This window comes from Colobus angolensis, unplaced genomic scaffold, assembly GCF_000951035.1.
Source record: "Colobus angolensis palliatus isolate OR3802 unplaced genomic scaffold, Cang.pa_1.0 Scaffold330, whole genome shotgun sequence".
NCBI lineage: Eukaryota > Metazoa > Chordata > Mammalia > Primates > Cercopithecidae > Colobus > Colobus angolensis.
The window spans coordinates 2,866,681-2,892,976 of NW_012116600.1; the positions used below are offsets into that span (position 1 = coordinate 2,866,681).

The 26,296-nt window shown below is 38.4% G+C and overlaps 1 protein-coding gene across 1 annotated transcript in view; it reads right to left on the minus strand.

Moving 5' to 3' along the window:
• Positions 1-739: 739 nt before the first annotated feature.
• HECW2 (HECT, C2 and WW domain containing E3 ubiquitin protein ligase 2) overlaps positions 740-26,296 on the minus strand; it is a 397,221-nt gene continuing 371,664 nt past the window's right edge. Inside the window, exons 24-29 of the mRNA XM_011952069.1 lie at positions 23,759-23,888; positions 22,341-22,487; positions 21,584-21,698; positions 18,208-18,293; positions 17,029-17,141; positions 740-2,885 (exon numbers count right to left, since the gene is read on the minus strand). Coding sequence (XP_011807459.1) covers positions 2,774-2,885; positions 17,029-17,141; positions 18,208-18,293; positions 21,584-21,698; positions 22,341-22,487; positions 23,759-23,888 — 703 coding nt within the window. The 3' untranslated portion in view covers positions 740-2,773. The remainder of the gene's footprint in view (positions 2,886-17,028; positions 17,142-18,207; positions 18,294-21,583; positions 21,699-22,340; positions 22,488-23,758; positions 23,889-26,296) is intronic.

Genomic DNA, 26,296 nt, shown 5'->3' on the forward strand with positions numbered 1-26,296 from the left:
ATTTAGACTCTTGTAGCTCCATCGTCAAGCAAACATCAAACTGGCACAGAGGGAATGCCAATGATGTGCTTGTTCTCTCGTCTAAGAGATGTTCCGCATACATATATGATGTATTAAGAGTGTCTTCTATAGTATAAAGAGCATCACTTAAAACAAGACCAGAAAGCCTAGTGATCTGGGTTCACAGTCCAGAAGAAAATATTTATGGATATTTCTAATTGTAGGGTATATGAAAGTCTAATTTATTCTGTGGAAATGTTATTTAATATTTTATATAGTTATTACTGGCTGTTTTGTTTTACTAAGAAAGAATAACAGATAAGTTAGCATGGTGTTCTGATACGCTAAGTACATCTTTGATAATTCCCAATCTGAGAACAGTATCAACTAGATGATTATACTAATTAAGAATGTCTACATACATTAAAGTGTACTGTTATTTGGGAAAAAAGTTGGATGCCTTAATAAAGAAATATATTTGTTAGAAATAATTAAGGAGATACATTTTATTTCAAATCCCTTTTACCTAATAATATGAAATATCATAACTAAATGTCTCAAACCAAACTGAATGCTAACATGGTCTTTGAATGTATTTTTGAAAGAAATGCAACCTTTATCTGCTGCTTAGAGAATGCCAGCCCCGAACATCTTATATACCATCAAAGATGTGACTTTAAAAAAAGTGTGTTATACTACTTTTCCTTATCATGAAAAGAATACAAACAAGTGAAAACAGTTTGCAAAATTAAATATATACTTGTATTCATGATCAATAAGTACAAACTAACATTTCCAGTTAAAATTTTTTCTTTTTTTCTCTTCCAATTATAGTATACAGAGAGCTCTTCCTTTCTTATTTCCAGGTTTCTATAACCCCTTTTCAGCACATTTCTTCACACTGCAGTGCATGCCTTTGGTGCAGGAGTGTAACGTAAGTGCTATTCCTCTTGAGGGTCCCAATAGTAAACATAGCTTAACTCACAGGAGAGCAATCAGTTCTTACAAAACACCTATGAAAACTATGCATATGACCTCTATAAAATTTTTTTTATAGATTGCCAACATCCCATAATAGGAATTCCATGGCTGCTTATAAATATAGATCTCAAAGAAATGTTTGGGCAATGCCTGTAAACCCATAGGCTGGCAAACCATATGTTAATCCAATGCTTTTATGACCCCCAATTTAACTTCACTCTGTTGAAAATCTGATTAGTCAAGAAATAAACAAAGATGTGGAGTAATCCCAAAAGCAATTAAAATGAAGAATACCTTCTCATAAAATTAAGCAGAAGTAAGACTAGTGATGTCATGCAGTTTTGGAGATGCCATAGAAAAACTGTTTCTTAATATTAATAAGAAAATTATGCATCAGTGAAAATGCAGGCTTAGAAATACAGTTCTGAGTTTCAATTTGTGATGTCTTCACTGATGAGGGAAAATGGAATTCTTATTACTGATCTCTTCAGTGTTGCTGATGGCTCCTTAACTGAGCTTAGTGTTTAACGATGCTGTACAAATAAAAAGCAGTAGGGGAAATACGAAATATCTGTATTAAATGCCATCCTGTAAAGTATTTGATGGATGGAAAAGAGTCTAATGCATTTGAAATAAATGCATATCATACTATCACATATAGTGAATCTTAAAAAATTATTACTTAGATGCACAGTCCTTGTAGTGGTAGACACGGCACTGTGAAGGAAGTTTGATTTAGAAGCTATTTTCTATTATACTTCTCAAGTGATGGAGTTGCTGTTAGTCATATTGTAATGTCCCTTCACCTTTGGTACATTCAGTGCAAAATATTTGGGGGATTTTTTTTTACCTTTATAAAAATAAAAGGCCCTTTTGTTTCCTTGAGAGTGCTTAAAAGGATACATATTAGCATGATGCCCGAGTACGCATGGAACATGAAAATGGAACGAGTGATACATACAGTATGATAGGTAGGTTCTTATATACATCTTAAAGAACATAAACATAATGAACCTACAAAAAATAAACAGAATTCACTGTGTACTTTTTCCTGATATGCTGTGATTAATTGCTAGTTATTTTAAAATTGTTTTCATGCATTATAAAGCATAAAATCTGTCATTAGTAATTCACTGAATAATGGTTTGTCTTTAGCCATAATTACACACATACCACTTGCATATACATTGTCACAGACCACCTTATTGCAGATCTGTAAAGGTACCTCATATTAACTTGGTTTCATTTTCACTCATGTCCCATGAAAGCGGAAACCTATGGTGCACACCATGCAGGCACTCATAAGTGAGAAATGAATATTCTGTTATAACTTAGGGCTTAAATGAATGTACTTTCAGGAAATATATTTACTTTTATTATATTATTTAACTTGCACTAATTTGAAGATTGGGCCAAGTGCTGCCAGTTTGGCTTTAACCACGTTCAAGGGTAAGTTTCAAGATTCTCCTGAGTCCCTAAAAATTACCGTGGAGCTGATCATGTATGGGTTCATCTTTGTCTTGGAACATAACAAATGGAAAAAGTTTGGCAGTCAAGAACTGTTGATTGAAAGACGGTTGGGTTGTTCCCTGGGCATCAAGCTCACCCAAATCCTTCCAAGAGGACTCATCTCCAGTCCCAAAATGTGACAGAACACTTGTTCCTGGAAAATAACAGCACGTAGCATTATCCTAAAGGAAGCATCCTCTTGAAACTTCCAATGTTCAGTCATTCTTCTAGAAGACAGCTTCTGAAACTGCCTGTCCACAGAGATGGGCATTCTGCTTCCAGGTCACTCAAGTCCAAAAGTACTGGTTTCTTCAACTGCTGTCAACAGTTTCTCATAAAGCATGGAAAAGGATGGGTAGGGGGGCAGATCCAGACGGTTAAAACATGTGTGCGCTCTGAAAACACAAGAAACAGCACATAGTTTAGAACAGGCCGAGTGAAATGAAAATGTGTGGGGTGTGTCTGTGTGTGTCTGTGTGTGTGTGTCTGTGTGTGTATGATTGTCTTTCACATTCAAATTTATTTGTTGCCAATTTTCACACTCATTTTGAAAAATCTTTGAAAACATTTTGACCTTAAAAATTCAGAACTGAATTTCTCTAAGGAAAAGAGGATATTTAAAAAAATACTCTATTTACATTTCACCAACATTTAAAAGCTATATTACATATAAATGACCATTTATTGAGTGGTCTAAGGATTACAAAGACAAGTTTGGTTTTAATTTCTCTTTTGATGCTAGATTGTTTTTCTAATACATGGACATAAGGCCTTGCAAAGTAGTTCATTTTGAGTTGGCATATGCCTGGGTGTCTCTTCAACATTCTGAAGTTAGGCATTTTTTCACTTTCTTGGAGAGGGAAGAGCAGTCAGTGTCTCTGAGGGTCCGCCTCATGGCTTAGAGTCTTGGGAAATTCCCTGCCTGGATTTTTCTAAGTCAGTAGGCCATTGTTACTTCTTTGAATTCTGTATTAAAATTTGCTTTCTCCCAATACACAATAACAAAATAAGCAATTTAAATCATTACATTAAGTGTTCTTTTTTAGAAATACTTCTTTTGCCAAGATAGGAAAAAAAATATGTTTTCCTGTTATTTGCACCTGAATCACAATAAAAAATAGACAGTCTCCAAATAGTACATCTTATCAGGAAGCAAATCTGCACTTTTGACATGAAATAGGAAACACTCTATTCTGAATGTACAACAGCTTGTTTGGGGGATCTACATAACTTTGACTTAAAAAAATACCCCTGAATGAATAAGAAATTTTAGGAACTATAATTATTAACAGGCTATTTCTACAAAGTCGCATGTTTATACTTATACTTTAATAAATCCCTTTTCCTTATGAAATAAATATAATTAATATTCCTGGATGCAGTGTAATGTAGTGGGAAGACCAGAGATTTGCAGTTGGACATAACTTGGGTTTGGATTCTAGCTCTACCAACAAGTGTGTGATTTGTAGTGAATTATTAAAACTCTGAGCCCCTATTTCTCACCTTTAAAAGGGTGGTTATATAACTTGTCTCAGAAGGATGTGAGGATTAAGTGAAATAACAGAAACATGCTTAACAGAATGACTGGCTCGTAGTGTTTGACCAATTAATAATAGATGTATTGTTAGCTACATTTCATTACTATCAACAGGATTTGACTCTAATTGCCTTCAGTGAATTGCCACAAAGAGTAATGACCCATGAGAACGATGAGATAATAAAAGGATAATAAAGCAGGTGTATGGCCACATGGCTTATTAAAAACAGGAATGTGAAGGGGATCTGTTAGATTGTAAGAATATAGATAGAGTATTTCATCCAAAATACTTGTCACCAGAAGTGCTTTGGATTTCAAATTTCTTTGGAATTTGGAATATTTGCATATATATAATGAGATATTTTGGGGGAATGTGACCCAAGTCTAAACACGAAATTCATTTACGTTTCATATACACCTTGTATACATAGACTGAAGGTAATTTTATACAATATTTACATAATTTGGTTCATGAAACAAAGTTTTGACTGCGTTTTTGACTGCACCCTGTCACTTGCGATCAGGTGTGAAATCTTCTACTTGTGGCATCATGTCAGCACTCAAAAAGTTTGGATTTTGGAGCATTTTAGATTTAAAATTTTTTGACTAGGGATACACAAACTGTATCAGTTTCAGGGTATAGAGATAGTACCGACTCATCCACTCCTAGTACTATAAACTCTGGGATATACTGGTGGAAATCATCTAATGAATCTTTGCAGGCAAACCCTTTTTTGATACAATAAGCATTTCAGAATTGCAATTGATATCCTTAGCAATCTAAAACTATTGCTGCAATTGATATCCAAACGGAGCCTCAAGAAAAGGTTTTCCTTATTTAAAAACTCAATTTGTATACTAAAATAGAGTCCTAGGAGTGGTTTATAATCTATCATCTGTGAAACATTGGAATAAAAATATTACATAAAGATTTAGCTCTGTTCCAGGGGTAGGGGAGGAGGAAGCAGAAAAGTGGAATATGTTTTTGAATATAAGTATATGCCAAACTTTGTGTGTTAGACAAATAACACTTATTATCCCATTAGACTAACAGATGATACCACAATACTATTTTGAAATTTTCATTTCTTTGGTTACTGATAAGGTTGAGCATCTTTTCCCCATGCGTCTTGCTTTTTACATTTCCTGTTTTGTGATCTACGCGTTCATCTCTCTTGCCTGATTAACTTTTCAACATTTTTACTGTGATAAAATATACAGAACATTCACCATTTTAACTATATTTAAGTGCACAGTACCATGGCATTAGTACACCTACATTATTTTCCAACCATCATCACTATCGATATCCAGAACTTCTGCATTTTGCAAAACTGAAATCTGTATCCATTAAATAGTAACTCCCATTTCCTCTCCCCCTAGCCCCTGGAAACCACCATTCTACTTTGTGTCTCTATGAATTTCACTGCCCTATGTACTTCATATAAGTGAAATCTTAAAATATTTATCTTTTGTGACTGGGTTATTTCACTTAGAATAATATTTTTAAGGTCCATGTTGTAGCATGGGTCAGAATTTCCTTCCTTTTCAAGGCTGAATAATGTTCCATTGTATGTATATATCACATTTTCTTTATCCATTCATCCATCGATGAACACGAGTTTTTTTCCTACCATCTGGCTATTGTAAATAATGCTCCTATGAACATCAGTGTACAATTATCTGTTGAAGTCCTTCTTTTCAATTTTTTTGGGGATATACACAAAAGTGCAACATCATACTGCATTTTTCATAGTGGCTGCAACATTTTACATTTCCATCAACAGTGCACTAGGGTTCCAATTTCTCTACATCCTCACCAACACTTATTTCTTGTTTTTTTCTCATTTGTTTGTTTGTTTTATAATAGCTATCGTAATGGGTGCAAAGTCCATTCATCTTTTAAAGCCTTAGGATTTCTTATGGAAATCAAGAGAGACTCTCACTGTTGTTGAATTTGAAGAAGGAAGCTACCACGAATTCTACAGCTGCACAGAATGAATGCTGCCAACGACCCAAGGGAACTTGGAAGCAGATTCTTCCCTAGTTGGTCCTTCAGATGAGAATGCAGCCCCACTGACAGCTTGATTTCAGCCTGTGAGACCACGAGCAGAAGATCCAGCTCAGCTGTGCCTGGATGCCTGCTCCATGAAAACAGTGATATCATAAATGTGTGTTGTTTTACACTGCTAAATTTGTGGCAATTTGTTTTGCATCAGTAGAACCATTAACAGGTCTCAAGGTGGTGAAACAGTTCAAGAAAAGGTGGCAAATGTGATGTTAAGTGTGATACAGTATATCATCTGTCCAGGGCAGGTAGTGAAACAAAGCTAGGAGTTGGCAGCAGTTCTTTCATTCTCCCAGGTTTCTGAGTAGACAAACAGGGACTTCGAATGTCTCTTTGCCATTTCTGTAGTATCTTTGCAGGTACTCTTGAAGCTTATCCAGTAAATCCACAAGTCTGAATGCTCTTTCCAGTTCTCAACACAAAGGGAAGGACTAGACAACCTTTTTTGCTCCTCTTCAGTCATAAGACATAATCACCATTACCAATCCATAATCTAAAACTATTGCTGCTTCATAAATTACATCTGGTTGCATAATATATGGTTACCATAACACAACTTTCCTTCTAATAAACTAAACAGTTCCTCTGGAAAATATTTTGTGATGATGGAGAAAGTATATATTGTGGAGGGAAACTGTGTGGAAAGACTAAATGGTTTTCCCAAGGTCAGAGCTGAGTCAGTGGCCAAATCAAGAACAGGACCTCAGTTCTGGGTCTCCTAGGGAAAGTCCAACATTAAACTGAAAGCAGGGAGATTAATGCTCACTGGCTTTATTCTTTTACTTTTGGAAGCCTGAGTATTAATTTTATCCTACCTCTGACTATGAACTGTTTATTCCTCAACATCCTACCAGATTGTCTACATTTTGAGGACAAGGATTGGCAAAATAAAGCTTCAGATATTTTTTAAATGAATAATTCAATCGCAATATGCAGTAGCTCTGGGGACAATGGCTGAGATTGGGTCAATCCAGAAAACCCTGAAAAATACCAGGGGATTTTTTAGGTGACCATATCCTCTAGTTCAATCTCAGGCTTAACAGAAGAAGGCAAATACTCAAAAGGATACTTTACAGTGTATCAAAATCACTTCACGAGCTTGTTTTACAATAGAGATTATTGGTTGCACCCCTTGTGATTTTAATTCAGAAGGTTTGGGTTGGGCCTGGGGGAATATGCATTTTAATAAACATGCCAAGTGAGTTTGATGCAGGTGGTCTCCACAATTGGAGAAACATCAAGTGGATTAGCAATATGATATCTACATTGGCTATTTGCACCAGTGTTTTGTGTGCCTGCAAAAATTTCAAAACTCCTTATAAACAAGACAGCATTGCTAATAAGGAAATTAAGGAATAGTGTGGTTAAATAAATTGCCCAATGTTTACCATCAACTTGCTCTATGAGCCAAGACCAGGAAAAACACAAAAAAAGGCAAGCAACACATAATCCTCGGAGGTTTTTCACACCCCCACCCCCACCCCATTCCATGTCCTAAGAAAACTCTAGCAGAAAATAACAGGAGGGCCCTGGACTGTGTTGATGTTGGCAGCAAAAGTGCATCCAGCTATTCAGTCTCAATAAAAGAACATTTTTCAAATCTTTCAAAGTCAGCCACACTAAAGCTATAATGGGTTTACCTCATTTTAATCTATGCAGCCAGAACCACTCAAGGAGAGCAGTTCTGAACCCATCTTTGGGAAATCATGCTGGCATCAATATTAAGAAGATTTAAAAATTCTCCAGACATCTGGTCTGACTTAATAGATCTCTTGGTGCTTTCTGGATTCTTCAAAAATGTTAACCAGGAGGTCACATGCTTACCCTCTCTTTTTTCCTACAGATAGACATGTCAATTAGACAAATCCAGTGAGCCAAAAGTACCAGTTACATTTCCATTTCCACAGATTGGTTCGTTGATTAATGTATTTCTCTCTGTGTATGTGAATGTACTTAATTTTCCAATTTGCATTATATTTCATTTATTCCTTCACTCACTGGATGCTTACTAAGCACATACTCCATGCCAGGCATTCAGCTGTCCCCTGACAGATGAGGATGAAAAGTCTGATTTCTGTCCTCAAGGATATACAGGCAAACAGACCCTCTAAAATGTGTGTAGCCTGTGCTCTGGGGCAAGCAGGAACTGAAATTCAGCCTTCCTTTGGCTCTGCTTGCCAAACTGTGAGCACTAGCTGCGGGCTGCATTTCTCCAGAAGACTAGGAGACACCTTTGTTTCATTAGTCCCAAGGATGGGCTATTAGTGGCCCTGCCTACAAACAATTAGTAATACAATGAGTTACAAGTCTGCTCAGCAGAGCCAAGGAAGGTTCATAGAGGACGCTATTTGTGCCAAGGATTGAAAGATTTGTAGGCGTGCAGGTTTTTTCTGGATCAACAAGGAGAAGGATGTTCCCAGCAGATGGCCCGAAAGCATGACATTGCATCATCGGGAAACCTGAGAGGGGCAAGCGCCTAAGGGGCAGGAGCCAAGGCTGGACCTGAGGCCAGATGGGGAGGCACAGTCACATCAGGAAGCCAGGTGTGTTCTTGTAAAGACCTTTTCTAGTTATTTCATGGATGAAAGGAAGAAAAGTGGGTTGGCAGAGGTATCTTTAAATAAGGCAGAGAATATAAGATATGGGTAGAGGGACAGATGATGAATTCAAGGGCTTGAAATCAGCATGAGAAATCCAAAGTTACCAATCAAACAGTGATAAATTATGTTAAAAGAATCCAGTTATAGTTTTGTTAGCCTGGGTAGCTTTATTAACACAACTAATGGTATAATTTGTTGGGATTTTAAAAATATTCATAATTTATCTAATATCCTCATGAATACCTTCTTAGGTCATGAGGTTTAGAGCAGAAATTCCTGTTAAGACCAGGGCACAAATATGTGTGTAACTTACGGCAGCACAGCACAATGCCCTGACCTTCACCAGGTGTTCGGTAAAGGTGAATTCAAGGAAAGAAACTCTATGGTGCTTGCGACTCCAACTACTCATTCGTCATATGCCATTTGGGGACCAATGATGTTGGTACATGTAAATATCCATTGCTTCTCTCCCTGTGTCTTAAGGTGAATGTATATCTCCTACAAGGTTCAGCACTTAGTAAAGGCATGATGAGTATCTACAGGCAGGTGAGGGGAATTAATCTACTCACTAATTAATGTCTTATTCCAAAGTCTCATTAGGTCACTTTGGTTAAGGTGCACTTGGATCTGTAAATACAAAGTGGAATGTTCCTATAGGGGGAATTCCTGTATCTGGGGTAACTAGCAGAAGAAACTCTTCAAACTATACATTCTGAGCAGGTACCTTCTTCACTTGTGAATGCCTCTGGGGAAAGATAAAGAGGGCACATACATTTCAAATGTAAGAATTTAAACCCAACAGAATAAAGTCTACTAAGGACAGTTCCAGGAATGGAAACTCCTCTAAGTCCAAACAAAAGATAAATACGCTGGTGAATATGGCGCATTTCTCACACACCTAAAGACTGTAAAGTATCCGGCCAGCCCTGAAGGCTACATATTAGGAAGAATAGTAATAATGGATAACGGTATTGAATAATGTTTTAGGCCTTATTCTAAGTACTTTGCACATGTTATCTCATTTAATCTTCAAAATAACTTTGTAATATAAATGTTAATTTCTATCCCAACTTTTCAGATATGGATACAGAGATATGAAAGTCTGGATTCTGATTTTGGAATTTCTTATCTGGAGTGGTCCAAAGTTATCTCTCAAGTTTACAAATTCACTAAAAACAATATTTATGGAGAACATATGCTAAGCACTGGGCTCAGTGCTAGGAGCAAAGTCATGATTAATTCAGATAAGGTACCTGTTCTCACAGGATTATATTCCAGAGGAGGAGACAGATAATCAACAAGTAAACCAATAACTGAACGTGATGACTGAATTGGGTTAACTCTAGTGAAGGAAGTAAGGGGTGAGTGACAGATGCACTAGGGACAGAAGCCTGGTGGGCCTTTCTCAGGAGATCGCCTCTAATCCGAGTTCTGGGGACAAGAAAGAGCCAGGAACATGAAGGACCAGCAGAAAAGTGTTATAGGCAGCAAGTACCTGAGCCTTGAAGCATAACTGAGTTTGGCATATTTGAGGAATACCCAGGAGGAGGCTGGTGTGTGTCATGGGTTGGGGAGAGGGTACATGTTGAGGTTGCAGGAGGAGGCAGACAGGTCCCCACAGGAAGTCCTTGGGAAGGAGTCTGGATTTTATTCTAAACTACCGGAGGGTGTAGGCAAGGGAGGGAGGTGACCTTGAGACGTTTGCAGATCCCAGCGGTTGTTGAGTGCAGAATGAATGAATGGTGGGATGTAGGAGAAGGGCATTTAGCCGGCAGTCTGCTGCAGCAGTCCAGGTGATGGGGGATGGTGTTGTGGACTAGGCTGGTGGAAAGAAATGAGCCCAAACTGGTTTTTGCTCTTGAGGCCAAGGAAAAGGGGGTAAGCATTCTTTAACTGTTGCAATGTCTGTCACTCACAAATAGACACTTTAAAATCTGACTTGTGAAACAGCTCTCAAGGACCTTTAGTAGATTTGACTTGGACTATCCTGTCCTCTGTTGTCAGCAGCAACAATGCTGATGGACTGCAAGGGGAATGATTATCTCATTCCATTAAAGTCACAAATTCTTTCAATGGCGTGACTTTTACATTAATTACAGAAGAATCCCCCCCCCTTTTTTTTAATACAATCTGTTTTTATGAGAAATTTACCCACCTCCCAAAGTAAAGACCAATCCAAAAGGTATATGACATTTAAGAACCTTTAACATGGTGATGTGATGGGTTAACTCTGGTATGTTTTTGTTAGTACATGCAGATTCAATGGCAGAATAAGGTGAAAATTTTGAATATAGTTATATAGAACTGAGTGAGAGGGCAGAGGAGAAAGGAGTTGAATAGAGTCTTGGACCCGAGGTTAAACTACAGAGCAGACCACTGTATGAGAATCTCCTGTCAATTCTCTCCCACACCAAAAGCCACCTCAGCTGATCAGCAGGCAGTAGGGAATTAGGAAGACCAAGGAGGGACACCTCAAGGCACATATAGAAAGGAGATGGCCCCAAAGGGTCCTTCTAGTGCTCATCTCTTGTTCTGATGGTTTTTCTTTTAATTGAGGAAAGTGACATTGTATTTCAGGACTTGGTTACTTTCCTGTATACTGGCTGATAATTCACTTTGACAGTAGACAATGCTCCCTATAAAGGAGGAGGGAAAACTGAATTATTGATGACATTACAGAGCAATATTTAATGACATGGAAAGATGTTCTATGTGATAAACAGAATGTTGTTTTAAAATGTGTGTGTGTCTCTGTGTGTATCTGAAGAAACGAGTGAAATCACATACTCTAACGTGTTAACATAGCTTATCTTAGTAGTTGACTTTTTTTCTTCAGAAATGAGATCTCTCTATGTTGCCCAGGTTTGACTCAAACTCCCATGCTCAAGCCTTAGCCTCGCAAGTACCTGGGACTACAAGCATGCACCACCATGCCCAGCTAGTAGTGGATATTGGATTGATACATATGTAGGTATTTTAATATATATTTAATATATCCATATATTTCTTAGCAATTTTTTGTAAATTTTTTTTCTATAAATTAGAATTAAAAAGCAGATTTTTTTTTTTTTTTTTTTGAGATGGAGTCTCACTCTATCACCCAGGCTGGAGTGCAGTGGCATGATCTTGGCTCACTGCAACTTCCACCTCCTGGGTTCAAGTGATTCTTCTGCCTTAGCCTCCTGAGTAGCAGAGCTTACAGGTGCACACCACCACGCCTGGCTAATTTTTGTATTTTTTTTTTTTTTTAGTAGGGACAGGGGTTTCACCATGTTGGCCAGGGTGGTCTCAAACTGCTGACCTCAAGTGATCTGCCTGCCTTCGCCTCCCAAAGTGCTGGTATTTCAGGTGTGAGCCACTATGCTCCACCAAAAAGCAGAATTTTAAAAACAAAAAAGTTGTCATGTCTTTAAAAAATAATTTTATCTTTTCAAGTTCTATTCCATTAGATTAACTGTCTCCGTGAGACATCTGTTTCATAATTAACTTACAATTTATTTCTTAATTTCAGTTAGCATTTCATTCATAATAATCTCCAGACACAGCCATTTTCAAAAATGCTTTTCCCTTTGGCAAAAACCAACATACCCCCATGACGACTGCAGCTCTGCAGGTCCTCTGTCCCATCACCCAACTTGGCAAGAACCTTGGGGATGAACACAGAAACTCATACCATGGTGGCAGAGAGGACTGCTCTGCAGTTTGCAGGCTGGCATCTTAGCAGCCCATTTTTTGGACTGTTTGAGAGCAATTGCCATAAAGTGAATTTACTCTTTTCATAAAGTCCATCAGAGCACCAGGGGTATGAAGTCTTCCACAGAAATGCAAAATACAGAGCTAACCACCAACCGCGAAGCAGAGGAAGTGCAGTCATGTGTTCAGGCTCTAGGTCTCCATGGAGACACCCTTCTGTCTACATCCTTATTTATCATCTGAGTCTCTAGTCACTTTATAACCACAAGAGAAAGAAAGAGCCATGGATTCAACTTGCACTGGCTGCAGAGACAACCACATATACTTTTATATACTCCTTGGCTCACACTGTGAAAAGCACTATCCACTGCTACCACAAAGTGAGGCTAGGAAATCTGAGAAAAGAATGAGACTTATATATGCCTGCTTGAAAATTGAAAGGCCCTCCATCATTCTTGTCTAGAAAGACTAAGATTCTCTCCCTCATTGCTCCGGTTGCCAGGACTGCCCTCATCCTTTACAGCCCCTCCAACCCTCCAGGGCAGAAACTCCCATGCCCAACACAAGCCCATGCCAGACTTCTTAGAGGATTCTTTTTTTTTCTTTTTGAGATGGAGTCTTGCTCTGTAGCCCAGGCTGGAGTGCAGTGTCGTCATCTCGGCTCACTGCAACCTCTGCCTTCTGAGTTCAAGCGATTTTCCTGCCTCCCGTGTAGCTGGGACTACAGGCGTATGCCACCACGCCCAGGTAATTTTTGTAGTTTTAGTAGAGACGGGTTTCACCACGTTAGCCAGGCTGGTCTCAGACTCCTGACCTCAGGCAATCCGTCCACCTTGGTGCCTCCCAAAGTGCTGTGAGCCACCGTGCCCAGCCAGGATTCATTTTTTAAGTAAGAAGGACATCTAGACATTTTTCTCCCATGTGTACAATGTAAATTTTTTTTTTAATTTTAAGTTCAGGGGTATTCGTGCAGGTTTGTTATATAGGTAAACTATGTCACTGGGGGTTTGTTTTACAGATTGTTTGGTCACCCAGGTATTAAGCCTAGTACTCATTAGTTATTTTTCCTGATCCTCTCCCTCCTCCGACCCTCCACCCTCCATTAGGCCCCAGTGAGTGTTATTTCCCTCTGTGTGTCCTTGTGTTCTCATTATTTAGCTCCCGCTTGTGAGAAGATGTAGTATTTGGTTTTCTGTTCCTGCGTTAGTCTGCTAAGAATAATGACCTCTAGCTCCATCCATGTTGTTGCTGCAAACAACATGATCTCATTTTTTTTTATGGCTGCATAGTATTCCATGGTATATATGTACCATATTTTCTTTATCCAGTCTACCATTGATGGGCATTTTGGTTGATTCTGTGTCTTTGCAATTGTGAATACAGCTACAATGAAGATACACATGCATGTGTCTTATAATAGAATGATTTATATTCCCTTGGGCATATACCCAGTAATGAGATTGCTGGGTTGAATGGTATTTCTGTTTTTAGGTCTTTGAGGAATTGCCACACTGTCTTCCACAATGGTTGAACTAATTTATACTCCCACCAACAGTGTATAAGCATTCCCTTTTCTCTGCAACCTTACCAGCATCTGTTTTTTTTTGTACAATGTCACATTTTAAATGTTAAACATCATTTCACTCATAGGAAAAAGAAATACACTGGAGCTGACCAGCTTGAGACAGACCAGCTCTTCAGCTGTGCAACTTACACCTATCAAAAATAGCAGAAAAGTGGCTTCAGTGTTTCTGTTCTGATGGTAGGAGAAAAGGACTTGATAATATAAAGGAATCTCTTTAGGCCAGAACCAATTTTACAGATCTTTTTTTACACCTAAGTAATGCCCCACATTTCATTAAGGGTGATGACAATGTTGTCAGTGAAGAATTTGCTTCTCATGTAACTATACTGCCATGCAATTAAGTTCTTTTAATTTTTTCCCTCCAAATGTACTTTTTTTCCTTTGTGGACCCAATGTTAATAGTTAAAGTAGTACAGTGGCTTACAAAAGAGTCAGGATAAAAAGTTTAAAAAGAACAAAGTAAACACAGCATTCCTAAGACTTTCATATACATTATCTTACAATTGTCAAAATACTCTGAACATTGTTACTCCTACTTTAGAGGGATGGATCTAGGGTCTTGCTTAGGATGATGTAACTAGTGTGTCACAGGGCTTAGATCTGTGCTCATGCCTGTTAGCTGGGTTACATAAGGTGACTGCAACGCTGAAGCAGAAAAGCCAAGTAACTCTTTCTTCTCATCAGACCCCAAAAGATGGGGCTTGTTACAGAGAGGGTATGAAAAGAGGCTGCTTGCTCAACGTGCCTAAGACCATCTTTATTTGTGCTGTTTTATAATCTGGGTAAAACTAGGAATGTAGAAGCAAACTTAGGTCATAGTGAAGACAGGAAGAAAGGTCAGTGCCTGTTACCCAACTGCATATATGCAACAATAATGAAGAACACCACCATTTACAATGAGTTAGCACATGAACTTCCTGGGGCTCCAGGGGGAAGTAGAAATGCAAATCCAGCCTGACCCTCAAGATTCTTCAGCAACCCTTCAGTGTTACTTCTTGCTCAACCCAACCTAATATACCACCTCCTCCCAGCCTGTTACAGATGAGAAAATCAAGGCTCAAAGATGAATTGATCTCTAAGGTCTCAGAGTTAGCTGGTGGCAGAGGTGGGACTAGAACCTAGGTCTGCTAACTCCTACCCCTGCCCTCTTTCCAATATGCAAACATCCTGCCTGATATGTATTACAGATGATGGTGACAGAAATCACAATGGCAGCTATCACTGACTGGATGCTTACTCATGGCCAGAGACAGTATTAAGTATTTTTCATGAATGATTTCAGATAATCCTCAGAATTTCAAATCCACCAGGTAGATGAGGAAACAGAGGCTCAGAAAGATCATGCAACTTCACCAAGACCCCGCTGCAGGTAAGTAACAGAGGTGGGACTCAGCCTAGGTCTCTCTGAAGCTAAAGCTCCAGGTCTATATCAAATTGCCTGTCTCTGCCCATCAGGTTTAGTGAAAATTACAGTGATTAAATAAGAACAGTTGACATATCTGCTTATTGTGACACTTTATTCCATATACTTTAGTGGCTTTACAGAAATAGATTTCAACAAAAGGGTGACCATTGATCTGCCCTTTCCTTCTTCAATGCAAATTCTTAAAGAGTTTCTCACAGAAGAGTAAAAAGTCTTATTCAGATAGTCTAAATCTGTTGATTTATGTGTTGAAGGGGAGAAAACTCATTATCCAAGCATAAATAAAATAAGCTAGTTCTTCAAATAATGAAATCAAATAATGAATTCCCAGATTTGGAAATCAAATATGCCAGGTAATACTTAGGTGTCTGGATGCAGAGCCTGTTCAGACTGTGATGCGTGTGGGGCAGCCGAGGAGGCTCAGGCAAGCCCTTGAGCTGTCATTATTTATCACTCTCTCCATTTGTATTTTCAGCACCCCCTTTTCTCATCTGTTGATGCTGACAATGTAGTTCTTAAGAACTGGCATCTTTCAATTGCTAAGAAGAAAGCTTTGATAACAGATTGTTCAGTTGCTTGTACTTAGAGAAACAGATGACATCTTGGGGTACCTAACATCACCTTATATAATATAAATAATATCTCTTAATATCACTAATAAAACAGGTTTCTCAAAGTCATCTATACTTAAACTTAGGATAACATCTTGGGGTACCCAACATCATTTCATCTCTCTAGACTATAGTTGTATTATTAGTAAAGTTAGAGGCAATTTCAGCTCCTTTTTACCTCAAAAATGCTACAGTATTACTACTAATTGGATAAGGAATTCTAAAACAAATTTTCTTCCATTCCTCTTTTGTTCATCTGCTGTTTTTCTGTTGCTCCAGCTCCAGTTATCTCCACTCAATCTCAAACACTTTTTGTCTTCACAAATACTATCTTACTAGTCCTTGCTTTTCTTTTCCATGTCAGATGGGTAATGTGCAGATGTTGTAATAAGGTTTGAGGGTGGCACATCTCACATATGTGCATGAACACCCAATTATCACACTTACAAACTGCAGAAGCATCAGTCTTTTGCTTTTATTAGCAGCAGCAGCAAAGCATTTTTTTCTATTCTAAGGAAATATGTGATCTTACTATGAATGAGAATACAATGCAGAGAGCACGGAATTAAGACATGTATGAGAATTAAGACATGTATGAGACAGGCTAAAGAGATCTAGAGCACATCCACATTATTTAATATTCTTTAGAAACTACTATGGTAATTTTTACTGAAGGGATTCTAAATAGTTGTAAAGTTAAAATTCAAGCTTCTGGAAACACCTAGATTAGAGCCACAATCATAAGCCACAAGCATGATAACCAACGTCACTTTACTGATGTTAACAAATGCTTTGCTTTTGTTGTGTTTTGTATTTTAAGATATGGATGTATATATTTTAAGTGTGACGAGAGAGATCTTTTTTCCTTTCATTTAGAAAGGCTATCAGGGAGAAATTCATTCTAGGAGCTTTTCCACTCTCCCAAACTTTTAACATAATAGCAGTAATTAATCAATATATACATAAATGAATGTCTCCACCAAACATTGTGACCGTAAAGAAATGTTATTTTATATTTTACCTGGGAAGAGCAGTGATTTTCCCCCATTTCTCCACACAGAATCTTCTTGGGCCATTACTCCCTCGGAGAGAAGCAAATCCTTCGTAGGGAATGCTGGATGTGCCTGTAACAAACTGTCAACCCAAGAAAACAGAAGGAGAAGGTGAAGCCAGAGACCAACAGCCAGGAAAGGCATCACATCATTCACTGGCAGAGCTCCTGAGGAAGAGCAGGCAGGGAAGTTCTGAAGACAAAACTTCACAGGTGTGGAATTATCACAACACAATTCTGACACAGAGCCAGAAGAGAATACTAAGAAAGAGAATATTGTGCATGATAAAGGGAAAGGAGATGTGGAGGGTTTGTAGAAAATAAAGTACCTGATGCAGCTGACCAGCTCAGAAGCTCAAACCAGGCATATTTCCCACTATAGATGAATAAAGTGGGCATATCAATTAACCTGAGTCTACTTAGCATCAGTTCCTGATCAATGTCGGGTGAATTTAAAAAAGAGAATGTCTGGGCCTGCAATTTTGATGCCCAGACCCTTAATCCAAAGGAGCTAAGATCCAAAAGAGCTAAGAGTACTTGTAAGGCTCTCCCTGAGCATCCAGAGGCCTCCTTGTGTCTGGTATTTCTTTAGCTGCAACCAACCAGTAATTGTCCTGGATGACCATAAACACCACACACACACACACACACACACACACACAGACACAGACACACACACACAAAACAAGTTAGTTTACCCAATGTTCTTGAATGCCACTGTTTTCTCAAATTTGTGGAAAGTTAGATGAAAGAGAAGAAAGGACTGTTAATCAACTAACTGTATCCCTTTTTAAAGAATTGAAGATCATTTCTTTCTGCTGCTAGGGATGCTGGCCTGCACTTTGGGTACCCTGGGTGCTTCTTGCTGAAGGGACCAAACTGTCCTAAATGCAGATGTTGTTACTGGGATTCTTGGACTGGACTTGACACTTCCCCAAACTCTCATGAAATGCTTTAACTTGGCTAGGGATGTTCTGAATAGCTATGGAGTCACATAACCGTGCTATCAGGAGTCTGGAAATGGTGTATCCCATATTTCCAGATAGCCATGGTATGTATTTATGGAGAATACTTAACAGTTATTAAAAACACACACTTCCAACAATAATCATATCGATACATTCAAAAGATTAAATAATGGCATCTCACCTGTAACAACCTTAGTCGTTGTTCATTGTTGAATCTTTCCACTGCAGCCCAGAACCACCGAATTACAATATGATTGTCATGGTATCCTATCAAACCAATCACAAAAGCCCATGTTACTTTGACTCTTCTATATTAAGCCACCAAGATATGTGACACGAAGAGTCCCCAGACATAAATCATCCTCTTGGATTCTTTCAAAGTTATCTATAATTGGCCTGGTGTGGTGGCTCACTCCTGTAATCCCAGCACTTTGGGAGGTCAAGGAAGGTGGATCACGAGGTCAGGAGATCGAGACCATCCCCATCTTGGCTAACACGATGAAACCCCGTCCCTACTTTAAAAATACAAAAAATTAGCCAGGCGTGGTGGCGGACACCTATAGTCCCAGCTACTCGGGAGGTTGAGGCAGGAGAATGGCGTGAACCCAGGAGGCGGAGCTTGCAGTGAGGCGAGATTGCACCACTGCACTCCAGCCTGGGCGACAGAGCAAGACTCCCTCTCAAAAAACAAAACGAAAACAAAAACAAAAGTTGTCTCTAACTTTAAGACTAAGGAATAACACTGTATATATGATCATATGAGTGTCAAAAGTTAAACCAAACAACACTAAGTGAAACCAAGAGGTCTCTGTTTTCATTTAGTGGTCACTAAGTGAAACTAGTAAAGAGAAGAACAACAAATGAGTTATTTTAACCATATCATTTCTGTAAAATACAACAGTTGTTACTGGAAATACTTAACTCTTTCGGTCATTCACATAAGAAATAATTTTCAAATACCTCTATGCCAAGCACTGTACTAAGGTTGAGGGCATAATGGCAAAGAAAACAGACCCTTCTAGGGCTTCTGGCAGAGGGGAGACACATTAATCAAATAATTTATACAAATAAGTACATAATTGCAAGCTCTCTTAAAAGCTATATATAATATTCATATTTTAAAATCAAACTAGTTTCACATTGATTTACTAATAAAAAGGGAAAAGTGACCTTTAGTTTCTTAAATAAATCCTAAATAATCACCAACTTAATTTTACTTTTATTCCATACTTCAGTAGAATTTAAGAAAATGTCAAAGGAATCACCTCATGGGCAGCGGTGGTGGATTCGAAAAACCTTTCAGTGAAAAAAAAATTAAATTCAGAGAAAAGGCTAACAAGGATTTAGTGAATCAAACCAATGAATAGACGTAGTTAATGGGTACTGAGTTAGTAGTCCAGAACAGAAGGTAGGTAGAAATTATTTTAATCCAAATTTTTCCTCCCATTTCAGTAGTTGTAGGATTTGGGAGGAATCTCACCTTACTGTTTACCATTTCAGTGATGTTTAGTCCCCTCTGGAGAAAAAAAAGGATCTAAGGGAAGGGTGATCAAAACTGGATTGGACATGGGGACACATGGGCCATGCCCAGAGTTTGGTGAATACTAGCAATTTGGTACTGAGCAAATAGTTTCTCATCTACAAAAGAAATGCACTGGCTCTTTGTAGCTTTAAAGTTTTTTGACCTTATGAATTAGCCTTTTTCTGCTTCCCTTTTGCTATTTGTGCCAAACCTTTTGGAGGAGAAAGAGTGAATGTGTCTCATCATATTCTCTCCTAGCAGCTGGTGTGTGAACATATGGCAAGTGGCAGCCACAGAGCTGCTTCTTTACTCAGTGCCAAGTAGCTGGGTGAGCAAACATGGCAGCTGAGGTTCTCAGAATTTTTCTGCCCCCTCCCAAAGATTTCATTTGATAAGATTTACAATAACCATATAAATAGGTCCTTGATTAATCAGATTTAGTGAATAAGATTGTATACCATGGAAAAACAAAAATGGTTGATTCTATTAATGCATTGCTATTAGCATCTCCTGGGTCCAGGCGCGGTGGCTTAAGCATGTAATTCCAGCACTTTGGGAGGCTGAGCCAGGTCATTGCTTGAGGCCAGGAATTCGAGACCAGCCTGGCTAACATGGTGAAACCCCATCTCTACCAAAAATACAAAAATGAGCCAGGTATGGTGGCTCACGCCCTCTGTCTTAAAAAAAAAAAAAAAAAAATAAGAATCATCTCCTGGAAGGAAGGAATGAGCTAGTAATATTTATGGTAAAATACAACTTACGTAGCATGTCAGAGAAATTGTGCTCTCAGTAAAAATCGATGGGTTAACAAAGCTATAATAACCAAAGAGATATATGGATTATACATGGGGCCAATTGGAAAAGACTTATTTCAGCAACTGGACTTCAGAAATAGCAGCAATGGAAACTGCAATTAAATACAGCCTTTCAGATTAAATGTGTAAGCAAGGCCAGCCTGTGGTGCAGGGATGAGCTGGAAAAGGCAAGCACAGGCATAACCAAAAGCAATTTAGCAAATGTTAAGGCATTTTTTTACTCCAAACTTTTAAAACTACTTTTTTAAAAAAAATCTCTGCTTCAATTTAGAGATAACTAGAGAACTGTTCAGCTCTCAATTTACTCTGCTAAGTGATTAATTCAGTGATGTGAAGTTTGTAGTTTTCATTCTCCAAGTTCAGAACTACTTCTAATCTCTTACACTTCGAGTTAAAAAAGAAAACCCAAACCAGAAAATAACTGGTATTTGTCAGGAATTTCTGAAGGCTTTCTAACATGGTGATAAATTTCAGAACATGTATTCTTTGCTTAAAATCATTAATAAAACCTTAACTCTGGGTTACCATCAGGTCCCTTGCAAAGTATTAGTTTAACACTCAAATTTCAATGGGTTTGGTCCCAGTTACAAATCGATAATTTGTACTAATCTGCAGAAAGGTCACTTTTAAAGCTTCCCATTTTGTGAAGTGTCAGATAGTGCAGTTTTTAACTAATCTTACTACAGTCTTCTTTTCACTTGAAATTCATGCTTGAATTTAGAACTTCTCCAATAATGTCATATTTTGGGAACTGTGTCTTATTCCATTCAAGTATTCTGACTATGAATGATAACTGATAAGGAGCGTAGTGAATGGTGGAAGAACTGTGCTGACTGGGAACCTCAAAGGGTGTGCTTCTTTAAGTTTTAGAAACAAAATGGAATAGGTGGAGTTTGACCAGCTGGATGTTAGCATCCTGGTGCTTCACTGGCAACACCATAAAGTAATTAATTAGTGTTCTTATGGTCACATTTCTTCACCAACAATTAAGAGTTATGACATCCTTTGATGCTGTGTAAACAGTCCTTCTCCCATCTGACAGATGAGGTAACTAGGAAAAGAAGAGAATGTACCTTGCCCAAGGTCTCAAGGGAGCCTGCAATCAGACCTATATTAGAGTCCAAGTGCTGTTGCCTGTCCTATATTCAGTTGGCAAGCTGAACCAATGCCTTCCTTTAATCTGAAATTTAAAATCTAGCCATTTATAAATCAAATTTCACCTCCTCTATATTCTGTGTTGTTTCTCCAATCACTTAGGTCTATTTCAGCTGTGCCTGCGATGACCAATTCCAGTTCTCTTGCATCAAAAACAGATACCAGCCTGGCATCCACCACCTGTGGAATAAAAAGAGTACAAGGCATGGCTTAGGAACCTGGAGAAAATATCAGCTATAATTAAGTCTTAGAAAAGGGGACACATGGAGTTTCAGGAATAATATGTGTGTACCTTGTGTTGGCACTTGAAAACCTGTAAAGCTCCCTAAAAATATAAGGCATTCTTTAGTATAAGGTTGATGAGATTTGCCTTGACAGAATTTTTGTTTTATAATTGACTGCTGATTAATCTAGGTCCCATCCACCTTTAGGAAAATACCTAGTGTTTCTACAGAAAAAGCCACACACAATACATGCCAACTTATTCTGACCTCAGATATAATTATTTCACATAGCAAGCACGAGATTTGATCACCCGTATCTAAGCATAAGATGCATGGCTTAAATGTTACTAGTGGTCATTAAATCAACAAATGCTACTTGAGTTCAGTCCATAACATTTATTTCAGTGATCTCTCGTAACAGTGAGTTAAGCTTCTTTTGGTGCTCTTGAAACATAAGGGAAAAAATATTGAACCTTTCACATGGAGAGAGCAACAGTAAATACAGAAGAAATAGTCTACACATGTAAAGTACGGTAAGATGGATTGTGGCATCATTGATATCAGACTGCAAACTCCTCCTACTGCTAATTGTCTTTACCTCATAGAAGCCACGCACTAAACTCTCTGTTTGTTGTACAACACCCCTCTCAATCCTCCACTTCACCATTCTCTCGATGTACTCCTTCTTGTTCTTCTCTGTAACTGGGATATTGGCACCCCCAGGCTTTAATTCTCGTTCAGTTATCTGAGATTAAAAAATAAAAAGAATGACTATAAAGCAATACTCTTAATGTTATAAGAACATTACTAGCAGTGAGCTGAAATCAGCCAGCTACCTGTCCCCAGCCCTGCCCTAGGCACATCCCACAAGCTGGCAGTGAGGCCCCAGGCACTCATGGAGCACATGCACTCAGGAAAAACTAGGCATTGAGCTGGTGCTTGAAAGCTTTGGTGATTTATATATATATATATTGCTGGTACTACAGGTTAAGTTTTAAAATGCAGACGAATTGGCTTCAGATACCAGCCTGCTATTTGAATGTTTGACAAAACCCATTTTCACAAATTTCTCAGAATTAACTATATCTAGAGTAAAGATTTACTTTAAAGAAGCAGAATTACACTCAAGTGAATGTTAAATTGAGAACTTTTTCAAAACACATGGAAATCAGAAAAGCAGCTAAAGATTAATGCCTAAATAAGAATATTACTTATAAACTAGTATATAATTTCTGGAAGAAATGTCTTCCCTACTCTTCCACCAATTATTGAAAAAATATCAATATGTTCTGTTTTTAAGTCTTCCCCAAAACATTGCTTATGTTCCCTTAGCTTCAAAAAAATCAATTTTGGTTCTTTTTTTTTTTTTTCTTTTCTTTTTTGAGATAGGGTCTCACTCTTGTCCCCCAGGCTAGAGTGCAGTGGCATGATCCAGGCTCACTGCAGTCTCAACCTCCCCAGCTCAGGTGACCCTCCCACCTTGGCCTCCTGAGTAGCTGGGACTACAGGTGTGTGCCACCACACCTGGCTAATTTTTGTATTTTTTGTAGAGACAGGGTTTCACCATGTTGCCTAGGCTGGTCCTGAACTTCTAGGCTCAACTGATCCTCCCATCTTGGCCTCCCAAAGTGCTGGGATTATAGGCATGAGCCACTGTGCCCAGCCACCATTCTATAAATGGAATTTAAAAATTCCATAGTGTGGACTTCAAAAAAACTGCATTCTATATAAGGTAAATTCTCATATTTTAGGGGATATTTTAGTTGGATATAAAAAGAAGATTGCTTACAACATAAAAGGTTATCACCATCTGTAATTTACAGCATCTTAATCTGCAGCTGACATTAATTCTAACCTTTGTAACTGCGATTATTATAACTGTGTGTGATCTGGAGTTTAAATCACCCAATAAACCACAAATAAATAAGCATCTGATCTTAGCCATGGAGTTAATTCTTCACTCGTCAATAGCCTTCAGTTACCACACTTAGGCACCAGGTGTGCAGATACACACACCTGCCCAAATACTTCTTCGTTCACAGTGAACGTGAGGTCTAGGATGTCATGGATATCATTGTCTTTCATCCACTGCAGGCTCTGATGGAACTCTTCATCAAGGTATTCTAGATCACTCAGGTCACATAGACTAAGATGACAAACAGACAGAAACAAATATGTAGGCATAGCTATTAGCAAAAACCCACATTAATAAGGAAAGAAACTAAGAATTAAAGAGAAGAACAAGAGCCACTACATGGGCAGTGATTTCTGGAATGTTCTTAGTCCAAGTCCAGTAATTAAACCAGTGAAATAATTCAGAAATTTGTTATAAAATTAGAAAGTCCTAAATATATAATATGCCACAGGAATCATTCAGCCTGTGTCTTTCTTTATAGACACAGAACTGGAGGTGCAAAGAATGAGTGCCATCTGCGCAGTCATCCATCATCAATGCCAGATCAGGAACTGGCACTCGGTTGACAACTGGGATCCAGTATTCTTTCTGGCTATATTATGCTACCTTAAAATACTGTTATCTTAATTTGAAATAATTTATATATTTCTATAGTATATTTTAACTTTCTTTTTTGTTGAAAGATACGATTTTTATTTTATTTAATATTTATTTTACTTTATTATTTTGTTTTTTTATTAAAGATATGATTCATGTTCACATACATTCCCTTTTTCTTCATGGTTCTTATTCTGAAAACAGTAAGCCACAGAACCTGTCTTCAATCTGTATTTCTCCCCCACATTTTTTAATTGCAGAGAAAGAGTCTACATGAGGTATAGTTACTGTTCCATGGCCCTGTTGTACAGTGGTAGTCATCAATTTGCCATAGCTGTTTTGAAATTTCACTCCCCTAAGCCCAATTTCAAGCGCCATTTTTTCAGTTCAATCTGAACATTCATTAGGCATCAAGTATGTACCAGATATCTGAATAGCTACTTGATGAATAGTCACTACCCTCAGGAGCTGATGGGCTAACTGGGGAGCCAGGTACACAAATAGATAAGTTAATACAAAGTGATAAGTGATAACATAAGATTGGTAACATTTAAAATTCATGTACTTTTTAAATGTATGTCACATTTCCATTTAACAAAAGAAGGTAGGGACAGGGATTTAGCTGTCAGAGCACACACGAGGGCCATTTTCTTTGACTGAGAGATTCAGGAAAAGCTTTTTGCAGAAGATGATGCCTACATTAAATCTTTCAGGATGTTTAAAAGCAAGAGAGGTAAAAAGGAATAACTAAAGGAGAAGAAGGGGAAAGAGAAAGGAGAGAGAATAACATGAACAAAATACAAAGGCATGGAAGTGTACAGAGAACTCCAAGCATATCAGCAGTTTGAGAGAGTTAACCTCAAGACAGAATTTCTAGAGAACGAGGCCAGCAAGGCAGCAGGCCTTAATGTCATCCTAAGGAGACTAGTGATTCACAACTACCAAAAGATTTTAAGACAGGGCATGACATGATCAGAAGTGAAATGTGAATTATAAAGCCATAAACTTCCAGCTCCTCTGGAAGTCCCACTGTGAAGGATTATTTAAAATGGGGTGGGATGAGGGGCAGTTATCATTAGAGGGTAGAGACCATTGAATAGACCCCTACAATAATATGGCCAAAATAAGATAAGGGCTCTAACTAGGGCTGGGCTATTAAGGTTGGAGAGAAGAAGATCAATTTGAAAATCATTTAGGAGGCAAACATGTAGCAATCATGGAATAGTTTTATTGGGGGAGTATAAAGAAGGATATCTAAAATGGGGGTGACAACTGAACTCATGTCAAAACTAACTATAATTAATTGCCAAGCTTGAGCACTATCCGTTAAAAAGATTTCTAAGACCACAATGAGTTCAGTGGGAAAAAGTACCACAGGTGATTTGTGAACTCTACCCTGGGAATGATGGGGTAGAGTAGAGATGGTGAAGAGTAGAACATGTACTGTGTATTTGTCATCGCTGTTTAAGGGTGACTCCCAATTTCTGACCAGAGTGGCCTGAGAATAGTGGCACTATTAACTGTAACAGGGCCTGTGGGAGAAGGTATACTTTTAGGTAGGGAAACTTGATGAGCTTAGTCTTAACCATGTTGATTCTGAAGTCCTTGTAAGACATCCGAGTGGAGTCTGGTGGACTGTTGAGCATGTGAGGCTACACCTTAAGGGAGATCAAGACTGAGAGTACAGATTTGAGAATCAGAGGAGATAAGCCAGGCAAAGAAATTCCCCCCCATGAGAACATACTGAGTGAGAAAAGCAGGGGCCCAATGACAGAAGCTTCAGGTATACCAAGGGTTAAGGGCAAATCAGAAGAGGGGCTCATGAAGACAGAAAAGTTAAAAAAAAAGAGCCCGCACAGTACAGTGTCATAGATGCCAGCTCTGGAGAAAGGACCCAGGAATAAATGGTGGTGGGGGTGGGTGGTGCACAGTGTCAGAAGCAGCAGCATGATCCAATAAGATACAGACTAACCAGTATTCTTTAAATGCCTCCACAGGTTTTCTGGTGGGAAGGAAACCAGGCTGAAGTGTGTTGAGGGTGT